This window comes from Neodiprion fabricii, chromosome 6, assembly GCF_021155785.1.
Source record: "Neodiprion fabricii isolate iyNeoFabr1 chromosome 6, iyNeoFabr1.1, whole genome shotgun sequence".
In the NCBI taxonomy this organism is placed as follows: domain Eukaryota; kingdom Metazoa; phylum Arthropoda; class Insecta; order Hymenoptera; family Diprionidae; genus Neodiprion; species Neodiprion fabricii.
Genome location: NC_060244.1, coordinates 25,766,222 through 25,783,813, shown reverse-complemented (window position 1 = coordinate 25,783,813; position 17,592 = coordinate 25,766,222). Strand labels below are relative to the sequence as shown.

At 43.1% G+C, this 17,592-nt stretch overlaps 2 protein-coding genes across 4 annotated transcripts in view; one reads left to right on the top strand and one right to left on the bottom strand.

Annotated features, from left to right (window-relative positions):
* The window catches only part of LOC124184414 (RNA-binding protein Musashi homolog 2-like), a 137,039-nt gene that overhangs the window by 3,150 nt on the left and 116,297 nt on the right, over positions 1-17,592 (top strand). The window contains exons 1-2 of one of the 3 annotated variants that reach the window (XM_046574078.1): positions 1,339-2,082; positions 2,363-2,508. The exons of 1 other annotated variant lie outside the window; for it this stretch is intronic. In XM_046574078.1, coding sequence (XP_046430034.1) covers position 2,508 — 1 coding nt within the window. In that variant the 5' untranslated portion in view covers positions 1,339-2,082; positions 2,363-2,507. Of the gene's footprint in view, positions 1-1,338; positions 2,083-2,362; positions 2,509-17,592 lie in introns of those variants that run through there. One more of the 3 variants, XM_046574079.1, reaches the window with a different exon arrangement.
* LOC124184415 overlaps positions 1-17,592 on the bottom strand; it is an 88,953-nt gene that overhangs the window by 35,602 nt on the left and 35,759 nt on the right. The gene's annotated exons all lie outside the window — the stretch shown is intronic.

The window sequence follows — 17,592 nt, the reverse complement described above, 5'->3', positions numbered from 1 at the left end:
TTTCCGCATACTGCATGGGGTTCGTAGGTGCACCGTCGAGTGCGTGGTTATATATACCTATTCAATGCGGCTTGCCGTTCGTTGCAGGTGCCGTCGGTGGATTCAGACATTAATAGTGGATACCGAAGCGCACCGAGTGCACCGGGATCTGGGATCTTTCTTGTATTCCGGTACATCGCGGCAGGTGCGGGACGCCGCCTGCAGGCTTCTCCTTATCCCGCACAGAGATTGAGAAACCTCTAGACGGCGACAGGTATATGTGTGTAGCGCAAACTTCCGCGGGCGAGATTTGCCGATTAAACAGTTTATAATAATAATAATAATAATAATAATAATAATAACAAGGGCCTGCATCACGCAGTCTACAATTTTCATTTTTTGCATTCTCGTTATTATCAGTGCTGCATGGTACATTTTCACACGTGAACATTGAAAGTTATCTGTGCGTGACGAGTGAAATTTTATAAATCGATGGACGTGCGGACGGGTGGTAGCAAAACGACATAGAATTTTTATCGATTCCAGAATCACAATTACAACGACGTGTATTGTTCTTCCGAGACGATTGTACGAGATTAGCTGCTTCGGTGCATAATAATCTGCAATCGCTGCGTGCACCCTTAATTAATCCACGTTACTATAATGCGTAGAAAAATACTTCGATTGCGACCTGCGGTTCTCTGTCGTTGTTAAATTGTGCAAAAAAAATAAAAATAAAAATGATAGAAGATGTCAATGAAACCGATGTCTCGAATAAAATAAAGCTAACGAAATAGTCGACGAATAAAAATGTAGAGATCCGAATGAACGAAAAAAAGGAAAACGAGGAAAACAAATTGGAGTATGTATCATTCTAGCCGGTGAGGCGCATCGGTAGCAAAATCTGTGCCCTGCTTTCCCCGCCTCCGCTTCGTCCGGAATCGCATATTTAGTGGAAATCGTCGTTAATAATCCTCGTCGTCTATAAATACGCCGATATTTCGCCCCGCCGCCGGCGCATTATAGAAGAGGCGGAGGAGAAGGAGTAGTAAGAGGAGGGAGGGAGGGGAGAAGGAGGAGAAGGAGAAGGAGGAGGAGGAGGGCTCCCGGAATCCGTGGATATGCCGGCGGCCTCCGCGTCGAAGGCGTTCGGAGTAACGGGCGCCGCTGCGAACTGCACAAGCGCATGCGTCGCGACGCTACGGCAAAACGTGGGGGAGAGGGGGTGGAGAGGAGTGGCGAGGAGAGGAGAGCGGGGGTGGAGGTCGAGGTGGAGGTGGAGGAGAGAAAACCGCGGAGGAGGGAAGAGGGCGAGGGGAGAGGCGCGGGACGCGAGGTAACCGCGCTCAGTCCTAAGCCGATCGTCGTAGACAACGGGTGAACCACCCCTTCGACGAGAAATTCGACGCGTGCCACCTGCAGCGGGTGATTGGAAAACGGGCGTGCGAATTATGAATATACATAAATGTGCAGTGAATTGTTAATTGTTTAGAGAAACAATTTGCGCGGAGATTATTTCGATTTATCTTGTATTTCCCATTGAGATAATAAATTTCAACCTGCGAATACAGTTATAATAATAATAATAATAATAATAGTAATAACGATATCGGTAATGACGATGGTAATAATTATAGCAGCAACAATGAATATCAATCGTTTGTTAATCAATTGAAAAACGAATCAAGCAACATAATAAATACACGATATTGAATTAGCAAAAATTTGTGTGCAGGTATTATTAGTATACCTATAATATATCACAAGCTTATATTGTACGTGGCATCGTGTTTACGTATAGTTTGAGTGTTTGAAACAAAAATAAAACAAATTTAAAAAAAAAAAAAAAAAGAACGAACGCGTCCGATATTGTATTTATATAGCGAGAAGGAGGGCGATTATTAACGATCATGAACGAGGGGTGATTTTAAAAAGTTGTATAATAATAATAATAAAACAGAGTTATATACAGATAAAAATAACAACAACAATAACAATAATAATAATAATAATAATAATGATAGAAATAATAACAGCGTTGACCCAAATTTTTAAAACGTGTGTGCAGAAGAATTGAATTTATCCACCGGGTGTATAATTGACGTGAGTATATATAAGAAAATATAAATATATTGAATTTGATTGACAGAAAGAAAAAAAAAAAAAAACAAAAAAAAAACATAGGGGAGGGGGAATATACCCTAGAAACGGGGTAGGGGTAAAAGTTTCAGAGAGGGGAGAGGGAGGGAAGAAGCGTAAAATAAAAGGAGATAGAGAGAGAGAGAGAGAGAGAGAGGGAAAGAAAAAATGAAAAGAAATTGAATCGAAGTGAACCACCTGTGCGAACTGTCACGCTGTCACGGCTCTCGCATCGTGTGTTCAGGGAGCAGAAGCCCAGGCACAAGGCAACCGGCAGCAGTGAAACACCAGCGGTAGCGGTAGTAGCAGCAACGCACCTACGGCCTCAGAGCAGCAGTAGCGGCAACCAGCTGTAGGCCAGACGCTATACCGTACACGCAATATAAAGAAGTGAGAGATTCACCTCTTCTTTGTAACGTCTGACATGATACATTTAACAAAATAAAAAAAAAAATAAAAAATGGAGGGTTGTGGAGAAACTCGAGTGAAAGATTTGGAACGAATGAGAGAGAGAGAGAGAGAGAGAGAGAGAGAGAGAGAGAGAGAGAGAGAGAGAGAGAGAGAGAGAGAGAGAGAGAGAGAGAGAGAGAGAGAGAGAGAGAGAGAGAGTAATTAAACGTGTGTATATGTCGTTACGATTTTGAATCACTGCCGCTGCAGTTCGAGAATCGATTACCTACTCGATGTTGCAAGGGCGAATTAAGGTTTGATCAAAGATACTAATTTACTTGTTATTTCTATTAATAATCGTTGAGCGGATCGACAGGCGTGATTGATTTTGAAAGATTATCGTTTTGTCTTTTAATTCCAGCAGCAGGCGTGATTTGGATTACAGTTTGTTTCATTTTTATTTCTCATCGTTATCCTCGAATTATTTCCATGAGTAGGAAGAAACGTAGGTTACCGTAAATTATTCTTCACCGCGATCGTTGGATACATTGACGTGTAACTCTTAGTCCCTCGATAAAATATCGGAAGTTACCGTACAGAAATAAGGGGAGAAACGACTATGGAAAACCACCTGATATACTTGTTTGAAGAATCGCGTTGGCGGTTAAGCCTTGGAACATAATTCCTGTCCTATTAATCAAGGACGAAGCGATACGCGATACGATTGCGAATCGAACGGGCTTGAAACAATTTTTCGCTTTGTCATTCCTGCGTAGGCAGAAATAGAGAAAGAGAGAGAGAGAGAGAGAGATAGAGAGAGAAAAAGTGAAAGAACGACGTTGAACACACCGGAGCCAGGCTTAATCGTAAAGGAAACAACAACGTCTCTCGCAATTTCCCAGGGGCATTAGGCGAGCAGCCGCTTTAGGAGAGGAGGTGAGGAGGTGAGGGGTGCGAGAAACGGTCGGAGGGAACGGCTGATATGCACCGGAAATCCTAAGCACCAAGACGGAATCTCGGCCTCGCGACCTCCGTGAACCCGAGCGGAATTCACCCCGCGGTTTCAGAGAGAATCAGCGAAGAATTAGAGATTTAACGTATCGTTTGTTCGTTTTATCGAACGATAGCATAATTTTGCACAATTTCGAAAAGGAATGTTACGAAAGGCCGAAAGATTTTTCGAGCGCACGTTGTAATTGCGAACGACGTCGGGAACTTCCTGCGTGACAGTCGGTGAGTTTTGAATTAATATATAACCCGGGTACCGATACATTACCGGGATGATCAAAGGGCGGATGTACGGTTATAAATAAAAGCCGGTATAAACGGTAGATTGCCAACGAGTCAAAACGAGATTAACGCACGCTCGGACAAATTTAGATAATGACATCTGCTCCAGTGCCGTTTCAGAAATTCTATGCGCAATGATTTGAAATAACCAAGCAGGGCATGACACCTAGACTCGTTTCCGCGTGCCCTCTATTCCTACGTAGCAGGGAGCTGAAACGCGTACTTATCGATCGCCGATCAATATTTTATTCGCATTGTTCTATTTAAACGATTCTAGGTTCGCGTTGTGGCGAATTTTCTCGCGAGAGAAAATCGAGGGGGATTTTTAACCGGGGACAAAACGATCCTACCGACTAATGCCTTGTACGTTTGGCTGTACGTAAACACACCGCCGGTGATCCATACCTAATCTTAATGTAAAATTAGCTTATCCGGGGTGATCGCAGTCGTTGACCTTTTCAGGCCGGAATCCAGTCTTTAGGGCGACCCGAGTTCGTGCGCTGCTGATGTTAGCTTCGTGCAAATTTAGAAAAAATATTATACCGAGGCGATTTTTGTACTCTGTAATTATTTCATCAAGAAACACCCCCATATTTCATTCTGGATTAACGAAATGAGTCAGGCAGCATAGATTTTAATCCGTTGATAAAAAGCTACTGTTTTTCAGCCAAATAAATCACGCTCGTTTTTATCGTTGTGAGATTTTTCAACTTAATTAAATAGATGGTAAAAAATAAAAAACTAAATGAAAAAGCTGGGACAGACATCGGCAAGAAAGAGGAAATTTTGTCGCAGGATGAATTTTGTTTGGAATTATCTATTCTCCCCGTTTTCAAACAGCTTTACGGAACTCGCTTCTCTGACGATAGATTAAAATCCGGTATCATCCGATTGAAAAACATTGATGACGATTTACGAATCTCCAAACGCGGATGATATATAAATATGCATCCTTATCATTCGTGCAGAAATAGCGTGTTTCGGTGTATTTTTGTGAAATCGTCGAATCGTGACCAACTCTGCGTATACGTATAATTTTCCCCAAAAGCGTAATGTTCGGGTTTGCAGTATCGCTTCACCTCGGCACGTGATCCGTGAACTGCAGCAGAGCAACTTTGAGAAAATAAGAGCAACGATTGTACATCGTAAGAGTATTTCACGTGTGACATGCGGCTCGAAGCGCAAGAGAAACGCTTTGATAATAATCATTGCGAGAGCTTGGCTGCAAGTTCAACTGTGTTAAGGTATTACGCAACGATTAAGGCTGTCGAAATAATACCTATATGTATAATAATGTGGGATAATGCCAAAAAAACGCTGGTGTTAACGGTGTACCCGATATAACACACGTATCACCCACATTTCTGGAGACATTCGATTTTGTTTCGTTTATTCGTTTAACCGTCCCTCGTCATTCTTTTTGCCTCATTCTTAAAAGTTATAAATACGTCGACAGGTCAAGTGGGAGGGCAGCAGCTCGGTTATACATATATACGTATAGGTTACACTGCAGGCTTTTTTCAAAGTGTTTCACCAAAGTGCTTTGAAAGTCGTACTAAAGTGCAGCATCCAAGAGTGCGAAAGAGCATCGGATTGAGCTGCAAAGAAGCAAAGAAGCGACACAAGAGCGCAGCGCCAGCAGCGATCAACCTTTCTCAGAAACTTAATGCGTTTCGCTCTATGATGACGGGCGGAAATAGTTGCAACATCAGCCTTCTCGTTTTTCATTTTTACCAAACCAGTTCTCTCTCGGCCAAAGGAGGATGGATGCAGTTCCGTTCGCCAAGTGTACCGCATTGCGGCTCGCTGGAAAGACCGCAAATGGACAAGTGCAAGAAACAACGAGAAAAAAAATAACGGGTCCTTTGTCGTTATTCAGAACGCATGGCGCGCGATGTTGAACAACTAGGAGAATAGAATTCGTTTTCCTAGATACCAGCAACGAGAAAGTTTCATCTTTGACAACTTGTTTGGTCGAAGTTTGTCCAGTATATCAACTCTGCATAAACGATACAAGAACATGTCGGAACACAAACAAAAGCATAGATTGGACCGAATCTCAGAACGTATAACACAGGCCTGCAAATGATAAATAATATGTTTTCGGGTGTGCTGAATCGAAAAAAGTGACTTCTATTTCCCTCCATCACGCATAGTATTTTTGCAAAATACAAGGTGTTTGCATAAAAAAATATAAAAATAATGAATAAAACACCGTTTCATTACAATGAACTGAATAATATTTGTTATAAAATCAAACAAACAATTTCTTCAAGAAACGTACCTCACATCCCGTGTTCATTATTTTTGCCTACAAGACTTTTTCTTCTTCTCTTTGCTTCCTCTCCGAACCCGTTTTTCCACTTTTCGTTTTGTTTTTCCCTTTTTGTATTTATTCTTGAGTCTCACTCCAACACGTATTAAATGAAAGTAAGAAACCACTTTTGCATAGGATTTTTAAAACTAAGAATAGGATTTTCACTCGAAACGAAACTACAAACACGAGTTCAAGAAAAAACCTAACGCGACTGAATTTTTTGAGTATTTTTGTAAGTTTCGGCGAGTAAAAATCTATAAGAAATGATACTCGTACAAAAAAAAAACTGCGCAGTTCTTTGCTTGCAGACTTGTGTAATTGTACGATCGGTGCGTTGACTTTACGATCAAACTCTGCCGATGCCGTTCTCTTCGCAATTAGATATCGAGGGCGAGACTCGTCACTGACGAGACGCAACGGAACCTGATTGCGAGATACGCGACGTAGCGTTTAATACGGCCGAGTAGTAACGCCGGTACGTACACAGCCGGAACGTCGCCAGCCATCCACTCCGCTTCTTCAATGCTCCGCGTGCCTATCTCCAGATTGGATCTGCGGATCCAGCTCCGCTCCACCGTCGCGTGATTGAAACCGGCTCGATTTCCTCCCGCAAAGCGACGTCCTGCGCATCACGCGTATCAGCCGGTCAAGTGTTTGCGGGGGAAAACTCTCTAAATATGAATCGGTTACACCCGAGTATACCGGTGGAGAAAATCGGTACATACGCACTGTCGATTGGACGACTTTTCACTGATTCAAATTTAGAGAGAAGGAAATATATTCATTTCTCGGGTGTGGGTGAGAACATGGAAAGAGCTAAAAAATGGAAGGGGACGATGTTGAAAAACTGTTACGGGAGCGAATGTTTCATTTTTGGAATTTAAAAATTTGTAAATACTTGGTGTGGAGAAAAAAACGAAGAGAAAGGTTAGAATTAGAACATAAATTCCCAAAATATCGGATAGTCAGTATTCGTCTCGATGACATAGAATCGTGTACAGATTCTCGATTTTACTGTTTTATGTTTTGACCTTTCCATGTTTTATCTTTCTATACGTCGACCTATAATACTTTCAATCTTCCGTACACGGATGTTCTATGGTCTAATCATTTTCACTGTGAAAATTCGATAATTTGGTATTTCTGGAGAGAAAAACTTTGGAAGAAACAAATCCGTTCGTTTGCAACATTCCGTCCTTTTCTGCGACCGGATAAAGTTAATCGTACAGTTAAACGCATCGAATACACATGCATACCGTACGGCTCGATGTATACAATGCAAGTGAGAGGTGAAACGGTTTATTTTCTCACCGAGAGACCGCGCGATTGTTTTTTATTTTTTTTCCTCATTTTTTTATGATCAACGCAAAAGCTGGTCCCGATATCCCCGGACAGACGAGCGATCGAGGATCGCATCCAAACCGGATAGAGAAAGAGAGAGAGGGATAGAGAGATCTGGCTCTACTGGGAAAAGCGCTTTATTAGATCAAAGGGTAAAAAGCTGCTGTTGCTAAAGCTCGAGCGATATACGCGCACTAATTGAACAAGATAAACGTCGCTGTTTTTCGCAACGATATATACGTACAGCGATTGATTCGTTATTCGGGAATGTTTATATCATGCCGATTCTTTAACGTCAAATTTTCAATTCTTTGATCAAAATTAATATGTTCCAAGAGAGAAACTGTGTAACACGTATATAATCCGAATCGAAGATTCGAGATCGAGATGTTGGCCTGGGTATCTATCGAAGTATATGTAAACATATATATATATATATATATGTGCTTAATATACATATGCAAATGCATCCGGTGCCGGTTGCTCCGCGTGTATCGATGCGCGCAAACATGTGCAGCACACGACGGTGGATTATATAGAGATGCAAAAGCTGGCCAAGTCATAGCGACTGAATTTATCGAAAACCCATAAAGCGGTGTTCACTGAATGCGCGCCTGATTTCATAATATGCGAGTGTATTCGTGTATGTATGTATCTGTAATACAATCAATGATTGCTACCATTAAAGTAAAAATTTCATATTTCAACGATTTCTAAATTCTTACTAACATAATTGAGTATACACTGGAAGCCGGAATATTTGACGGTCGAAAACACGATATTAGCTATTACAGACATTCGCGATCCGAAATCGCGTGGAACGAGTAATTGGAACAAACGTTTCGTTGCTCGATCATGCAGAGCTTATCGCAAAAAAGAAGGCACGAACTTGTGCAGCTTCACGATAATTCAATCAGCTATATCTGGAATTTGCCGGTCGTGTCACAGGGGTCAGTATTTTTGCAGTTTCGAGTGACAAAAAGAAAAAAGCAAAAACTATGTAACGTAGCACGAACGAAACTTCCGATTAAAAATCAATTTTCTTACTCGTAAAAATTGTTTGGAAATTAAAAGTTTTCGTTCGAAAAACACATCGGTTAGAGAGAAAGAGAGAGAGAGAGAGAGAGAGCGGGAAAGGAAAGATGGAAAACAAGGCACGGCGTATGTCAAAGAATGCCAAGCTTAACGATCGCCAGTCTAATCAGTGATATAATTAAGAGTCGGAAAAGACGTGTTACGACAACGACGACGAAAACGATTAACGATTAATACCCTAGTGAATCAGTTTCGGCAACGTAACGTCAAGGCCCCCGGTTATTTATTTATTTATTTATTCTTTTTTTTTGTACGGATTATAACGAGTTACGTAGCCCACATAAAATCAATCTTCAACGCATTTATACGTGTGCATCACGTATGTTCGTAAATGTATACATATGTATCTACGTATGAAACACATCGGCGTCGTGTGTATAACAATTGTCGACAATTGTTCAATGAATTGAAATTGTATCGAAATGATAACAGCCTTGAGGACCTGGCGTCCTCGTTTTCTACGTATACAATGTGCGAACGAAACTGTATAGGAAACAACTACGCGCTTGATATTTATTTTATCAATACACAACGTTTGCCGAGCCAATTCGGTACAAACATTCAAACGAAACGTTCGAATTATCTCCTAATTACTGCCCGTCGACTCACCTGTGGAATCGAACCGCTGTCACTGATCTTTGATGCATCGGATCATTACCTGATAAAAGTCACCGTTCACTTATCCGCTGCTGGCTTATCACGTCCGATTTTTCGATCCGCGTGAAACTCACCTTAACGATTTTAATGAAGTCTCTGCATTTCGTTGGATGGTAGATAAAAAAAAAAAATTTGAACGACGAAACTTTTCGTATGAATAATTTTCCTCGCGTTTCAAGCATTCGACATTTAAATAACTCGCACGTATTATGTGGAGGTATAAGGTGCAAGTTTTCCGACTTTTGGCAGACCTCGAATTTCTTACACGCGTTAGGAATTATTTCTTTTTCACCGTTTCTGACAATCATCTTCGCTTAGTTTAACACCGCGATCGATCAACTTATAATTCACTTTACGATTAGGTCGAAGAAATTGGAATCGTCGAAGTGGTTTTTCCTGCTTTCTGTTTTCGCGTAAAAAAGTGGCTCAATTTTTTTTTTTTTTTTGCTACTTTGTATCGAAGAATTTTACCTCTGCACATATTTCAGCGATTTTTGTTTTCACATTCGTGTTGTTTCCAATTCTCCTCCTTTTTCCCGCTGGAACGAACTCCTTGCACGGCCCTCGCTGCGAATCATGAATATTCACCTACATTCTGACTGCATAATTTATTCAATCCTCGAATACGAGACCTTACGCGTTTTTCGCAATCAAAATCGTAACAGCTTACGAAAACGGAACCTGTTTTGACATGATTCACTTGAAATACGAACATCAAGTTGGTCGGGCTCAAATCACCGTTTACCATGACCCAGTGGCTTTTCAAATTGATCACACGATTAGAGATAGACAAAATTTAAACTACAAGGAGGGTCTCGCCTGCCAATTCGACTTTGGTCAAAATAAAAAAGCTGTTCGAAATCTTCTACAGTATCGCAATCCGGTTATTTTACATTTAATATTATATTATACTTACTTGCGTATTCACTTTTCTCTTCCGTTTTTATTCCTACACTAAAATTTGGTCGAGAATCAATTATCACGGCGTGACTTTCTCTCGCATTTTTGTAGAAAATTCGAATTGTCACAGGCATCGTGCAGCGAATGATGTTCCAAATTCAGCTTCTAATAGGCCTCGCGTCCAGCGATCGCCGAGACTCACAATCAAAGTCCGTGCAAGCCGTTCGTATGCCGTTCGTGAAATAGGCCAAAGGCGCCCGCGAGTCGATTATTCGACCAATTTAAAGACCATTTGAAGTCTATCGCTGAACCAGCGACGCGTCGTTATTTCCTAATGGCTGATCACTCCCGGTATATTGTTGTTTTTCCTCCGATTTGTCCGAGCAAAGAGGCGTGAGGAGGGAGGGAGAGAAGGAGGGAGGGGCGAGGAGGACGGAACCCTCGAGAAAGTTGGACACATACCGTGGAGCTCGAACAACTACTGACTGACGGATCGAGTGATCTCTTCTGGTTATTCCTACGTCGAAACGTCCCGCGGTACGGATCGCTAAATATTGCGCGGGTATCGGTGTCTGTATACGTAATGTATATTTATCTATATATACATGCATGTGGATACAGGCAGAGGCGTAACTTTAGAATGGTCGAATTGGAAAAACTTTTTCGCGTTACGAAAGCGGCGTTTAAATTACGCGACTGAAGAAAGTATAACGACGAGTATTCGATTTCTATGTACTATTGGAATAAATTTTTCTGCTCACAAGTTTCGCACTGGATTTTTTCGCTACACACTCAGTCTGTCGTAATTCGATCGTTTGAAAATAACACATTTAAGAAATCGATTCGATATACCTGACCATGTGCCGAGAAGTTATTTATTCTTCAAGGTAATTTTTAACCAAACGACTTTTGCGAATATGTAATTTATACGTATTTGCATTTTCTATAAATAAATGTAGGTTAGATAGCTTGCTGAAAGGATAATCGCGTCAATCGGGTTCTTAAACACGTTTTAAATGTGGATAATTTTTATTTTTATTTTTTTCGATCGGTTGGACTGTGACATTATTTCTTCTACTTGCCAGACTTTCCGCGCGTGTTGTGGAAAAGCTGTAACTCTTATTGAGGGGAAATGTACGTGAAACGGAAAGAAAAATATGTCGAATTTGTTAAACGGATATTTTCTGGATGGGCATGATCAAATATTTACTCGCTTAACCTAAATATCACTTAGCCAGAACTAAACGTCAGTCAAAATCGATCAGTTCTCAGCTCTGCGGTTCTCAGTTGTTGAAGGAAAATCAGAATGATGTTTAATCAAACGTAAACGATCGATCTATCAATCCTGTTTCGTTTCTAACCCCGTTAGCTTCCGTCGTACAGTGCGCGTGGAGAGAAACGACGTGAAAATTATAAGACCACGACGCGGTTTCCGCTACATTAAACTGGACAAGTTTTCAACAAATTGGCGAAACAGGAATCGATCTATTGCATGTTTCAACGAAGCACGGCAGCAACGTTTTCGACCGTTCTCGTTCAAGTTTCCCTTTCGAGGCGCAATCGCGAGTGATCATCTCATCTTCGGAATCCTTGGAACTTCCACAGAGCACGGAGGGTAAATAAAAATATACAACCCCCCGGAGAATCCGAAGGTTGACAGCATAATTCGCGCGCCGAGCGTGCTTGTGTTTTTTGCGAGAGTATAAACTCGTCGCAAAGTCTTGATGTATCATTTTTAAGAGGTTCTCGCAGGTCAAAATATGGTAGTGAATAAGATTTTGAATCTCGCATCTCGTGCATATATAAAGCAGCGGCACGTTATGGGGCGAGAAACTATATCTCATACCGAGTTGGTGATAAAAAAAAGCGTCAGAAAAGTGTTTAAATTTGAAATATTGTCACGGCAGTTGTATTCTGTCCGCGTGACGATAAATAAAAACAATTTTTACCACCGTTTCGCTCTCCTTTCTTCACCACTCGGTTTTCCGATGAAATCCTACGGACATTTTGACCCGAGCGTCGCGCAGGGTGGGGAGATCGATGGTGTTAACGAAGTGCACGAAGATCATCCCCGCACCCTCCGTCAGGCTCGTTGACACTTTTGGGAATCGGTTGATTTCTGACTACCGACCAATTGCCAACTGCTCGTGGAATTTTCGACACGTTTCCGTTAACGGAGGCTTCGCACTTCCCGACCACTCCGCAGCTCGGAGGGTCGCGTCCCGGCTGTTGACTCAGTTAATTAATCAACCCTGTTCCGTGTCGCTGAGGGAGATCGGGGCTCGAATAAAGTAGTTAACGAAACAGAAACTGAGAGAGGTGAAGCGAAGGTGACGGTGAGGAAGAAAAAGCTGAGAAAAAGAAAAACAAGAAGAGAAAAGAAAAAAAATCACGTGTACAATTCTCGACTCCCTTGCGAAGAGCGAAGAGACGCGGCCGATATTAACTTTGAACTCAATTTGAATTTCAAATATCTCTCAAGTCGAATGAGAACGAAGACGGAAAACGCGGGCGCGTATATTGTATTTTTTCTTGAATATGATAAAATTTGCCGCGTTTGTATATGTTTATCATAAGTGGCGTGAATTAGCAACAACGCTTGCGTTGAGTTGTTGGAAGATCGGATTCGAGAATCGGAAACTTGACCGCAAGCGACCGGCAGCTCCTCGTTTCGCTGTCTAATTTCAAGGATCGTTTGTTTGCCGAGTGATTCGCCCCGATACCCGTAGCTTATAACCGCTGCCAACGTCGAAGCATAAATTGACGGGCTTTCCTTCCTCGAACTGATGCTTATATAGCCCCAGCCGCAGACCACACAGCCAGCTCCGAAACGACGGACGTTCAAACCTTGTCGTACATACCGAGTAAATAGCCGTAGAGCTCTTTCGAATTAGATATTGTACGCCGCGGATAGGTTTTGGACGAAAGCCGAGTTTCGTTGAAATTTTTAATAACTTCTAAATTATTCTCGTTACCACAGAGCCGGCATTCACTGAACCTCTTTTCACCTCAATTTCAAGCCTCTAAAATTCAGGATCGAGTTTTTCAAGAATTAGCAGTATTTTAACAAGGTTTTTTACCATTCGTGGAACAGTTCTAACAGCTGAAAAATGATAAAACGAAAGAGAAGATGATTTTTTTCGGAAACGAAGCAAACGATAAAAAAGCATAGACGTGAAAGGTGGGAAACCAATTTTCTCGCAACGCGTTAGTCGTAGAGAAGAATTTGGTATAATTATAAATTATACGTATAAATAGCTGGTTACGGATATTATAAAAATTTGTATACGTATATCTATACCATACTGACAAAAGAATCGGAGAGCCTCGAGAAGCTGGAACGTTTGAATTAAATTTTTAATACGATTCGCGCCGCTAATATAAATTCTGCGGAAACTCTACCGTTCCGTAGAGCCAGCCGGGCTCGCGCCTCAGACATCGATACGCTCCAGACGTAAAAATTATTGAAATAGCTTTTGCTCAATTTCCTCTCGAGCTTCCGGCCGGAGAACGAGTAAACCGGTTAGTTCGGCGATCGCGTGGGACGCTCGCATCGCAGACACGGCATAGCGGCTCTATCGTTTCGCATCCTTGCGCGGAGGGGCAGGACGAATAAAGGAATCCGGTCTCGACGCACCCTCGCGTGTATCCTACGGCACAATATGCATACCCAAAGTACCCAAACACGCCGAGAAACGAGCCAAAATATGAGATCAAAAGAATCTCTCGAGGCAAGTGGGAATATTCGTTGGACTGAAAACTCGAACGTTTTTTCCACGTTTTTCACGATTTCGCGACGTCTCTGAGCGACGGTGTCTGTGGGTATACAGTTGTATACATTTTATAACAAGAGGCTTGCAAAGACGCGCTAATGAAACGAAATTCAAATACTCTTTACACATGCCTCGTTTCTTCATCTGATTCGACGACGTAATCTTGAAAATTCAGTGCTGTTTCACCTTTGAATATCTGTTTGCGATTCTCAAAACCGGAACGAAAAGCGTTATTGGCGAAAGACTCGGCGAATTCCGCATAACCTAGCCGCACGTGATTTCACGGATAGGAAAGTCGCCGGACGAGGAGGGGGGATGGTGGAACATAACGAGGAAAAAGAGAGAGAAACCAGAGCTGTTGGGTGCCTACTTTTCGGTTGCGTAGCTTTTTCATTATCGGAATTGCCTCTGTGCGCTGTTACAATGGGCGGCGACACACTTTCAGCACGGGTTTGAACGTCGTGAGTAGGCGGTTGGCTGAATGGCTTGGTTGGCGTTCGAATATGTCGCTGCAACTTTGGGCCGGTGCACGGCTGCAGGATCACCGGCCGACATTATACGCGTCGGCGTTGCCATTGTCCGAGATAGTTATCTAGGTAGGTACAGCAGCATAGCCGGAGATAGAACTGTGAGAAGTTGAAAACTAAACTTCCGGGCATTTCTCCTCCTCCTCCTCCTCCTTTTTTTTCGTCATTTTTTTGCCCTCCCCCCGTTTTTGCTCAACATCTATTTCGCTCGCTCGCTTCTGCCTAGCGGTAGAGATGCTGAAGTGGCTAATTGGCGATAAAAGTCCTCGCTAATTTCACCGACTACCGGAGTACACCTCAGCCTCTCCAGCAAATTACTTACCTTTATACGCTATGTCTATGTGCTATGTTAGGTACATGCGATCCCTCCGCTGCATCCCATATCCTTGAGGACGCGACTTACGCGTAACGAAATTCGCGGGACCAATTATATTAATTAAAAGCTGGGATGAGGACGGGCCGAATTCGAGGAACGTTATGAAACCGTAAATCGAAGAAAGTGCGACACTCGGCTCACCCTCCCGCGAACCTGAACCAGGATATTCGGCTCCCGTGGGGATCTCCAAGTAAAAGGGAGACCGTTTTATTCGATAGCGTTTAATGCTTCGTTACTGTAGTCCGTTCGGTTGTACGGAACAACGAGTGTAGCGAACATCTCTCTGGTTGAGTTTTCAGCCAGAATTTCATCAAGACTCGTCGCCGAGTTGTCACGTCCTGGCGCCTTTACCGTTCGTCGCCTAGCTTTTATCTCCCTCGGCCTGTTTATTTTCGCCTTATATTAACTCGCGAGGAAGGACTTGAGTTACGAGATCGTTCGAGTAAGGGTGGTAGTTCCTACCGGAGGAAAACAGAGCGAAGAAGAAGAAGGTATGACGAAGATAGTATAGGTGTGGTATTCTTTTCGACGACGACGATAAAGTTTCTTTGACATCGAGATAAGTATCGACTCGTTGTATCTTCAACGTGGCTGGAACTTTGGAGAATCGAATCGAGAGCCAGGGGTCGAGCCTCGAATAATTGGGTCTTTGTCCTTGCCATCGGATTTCACTGGCACGAGGCGCGCCGCGAATTAGGTCCACCTCGTGACCATGGAAACTCGAGACCCTGAAACAAAGACCGCAAACCTCTTGCCCTCGAGGAGTAAATTCACCGTCGGAAATGAACGTTTGGTACACGTACGTGCACGTTGACGTAGACACTCCATTAATTTTCTACCAACGTCACTTTATATACGTGTATATACACGCAACGTCAACCCACGCAATAAGAATCGACCGGTAATTTTCGTCGGACAGACACACATCGAGCTTCTTCCAGGTATCCTTGTTCACCATTTTTGCAGACGATCAACTCTGCCCACATGCCGAATCTTTTCGTTTCAGGTATTCAGATCCTGATGGATTTTGCTCCGCCGTCGCTCTTCGTCGCGTTGAAGTTGGTAACGTATCGTAACGATCCAATGCTGAGGAAAAACTGTTATTTGGCGATTTTGGAACTGTTTAAAATTCGATACCTAAACCGTGACGAAACAAAACGTTTTCATATTTTGCAATCCTAGTTCTTTTATAATCATTGTAAAAATTTTAAAACCGGAAAACAGCTAGCGTTACTAACTTCAACCTCTTCCCTCTTCGGACTCTTCTGAAACCAACTTCAGATCTCCGAAGAGTGTACGACTACGCGTACTCGGTACGCGTGTTGTTCTTCCGTTCCTTGCTCGGCTCTCTGTTCTTTCAAAGAATTGCGTTTCACTTTCAGGCCGGACCGTCTGATCTCTACGTTAATTGACGAATGACTCCGTTATCCGGTTTTCGTGCGACCGGTGTCTGGGAGCTGAAGAAGTCTCGGATCGATCGCCCCGCGATTCGATTACGCCCACGAAGTATCGACTGGTTTTTACTCTTGAGGGGGTTTTCAACTTGAGAAGTTTATCCCCCGAAGGTAGAAGTCGGCCAGCACGGAACGAAGAATAAGTAGGATCGCCAGTTTTTCAAACTACTTTCCGAACGTCCGTCGTTTCTCTTTGCGATTAGTTTATCTCACTGTCAAGATCAACGCTCTGAGGTCGCTCGCGTTCTTCCAGCAAACGTCGAACCGGGCACTCGCGATTCCTTTTATTCGGCAAGGATGCAGACCAGATTCGTTCGCGGTATATCTCTGTTTATTCGAACGACAGCTGCTCTATCCCCGGGCGAAGGAAACGCGGTAGAAAAGTGGGCGGCGAAGCCTTGAAGCAAGTCAATCATCGATTTGTCCCCGGTTTTCGGCACGCGATATCGGCTCGATAACCTTCGGGATTCTTCCAAGTAGAACGGCGATAAAAAAATTGATCAGGAAGTTTCATCTGTCATCCTTGGTGGGGTTCCAACTCGAGGATGAGGGGAAAAATTCATAGAAGAAGTAAATAGCAAAAAAAACACCAAAGAACCGTCAGCCAGACGGTCCATCCTGCAGTCTAGACTTTGGTAAGTTGATATACAAGAATCCGGACGTGTGACATCGGCAGGTACGAAACTCACCCTGCGAAACGGGATGTAATAATTTCCTTCGTCGATCGACGACCCGAGTCAAACGAAGGTCCTCGAAGTAGTCTGACGGGTGAACAGCGCTATCTGAAATCGGTTTCGACAGTTCGCCGATACTCGACCTCTCATCCCGAGCAGCTTTCATTCAGCGACTCGTCCTTCATTCATTCGTTTAATAAATTCAGACTCTCCTCATCCTCGTGGCAAGACCGTTTTCAAAGTCTCGTGAACGGGAACTCCTCGGAAAGAGAGCCAACCGCTTAAAATTAACCGTCGACTGGCGCCTCGCCTATTTTCCAGTACGAATCTTTCCCCGCTGCTGGAGTATCGTCATTCATCGAGATGCACGGACACGCGTGTAATTCGGCATCTCGGAGACGAACGAGGTCCGCGAGTCGGCGACAGCTGTCGTCTGCTCTTATAGAAATATGCACACCGAAATATTTGTCGGCAGCAGGAACTGATCTTCTTCGCTATCCCCGTCGCCACGGGCGTTAATATTAGCATCATCGAGTTGCCTCCAGCCGCAACAGATTCGAATAACCTGACATCCGACTTTAGGCGAAACTCTTTCTTTATCGACCGAGCGTTTCCCGAGGCTTCGGCTAAACTGCAGACTGCAGGAAGCCGAGAGTGCATCGAGTGCAGGGATGAGCTTT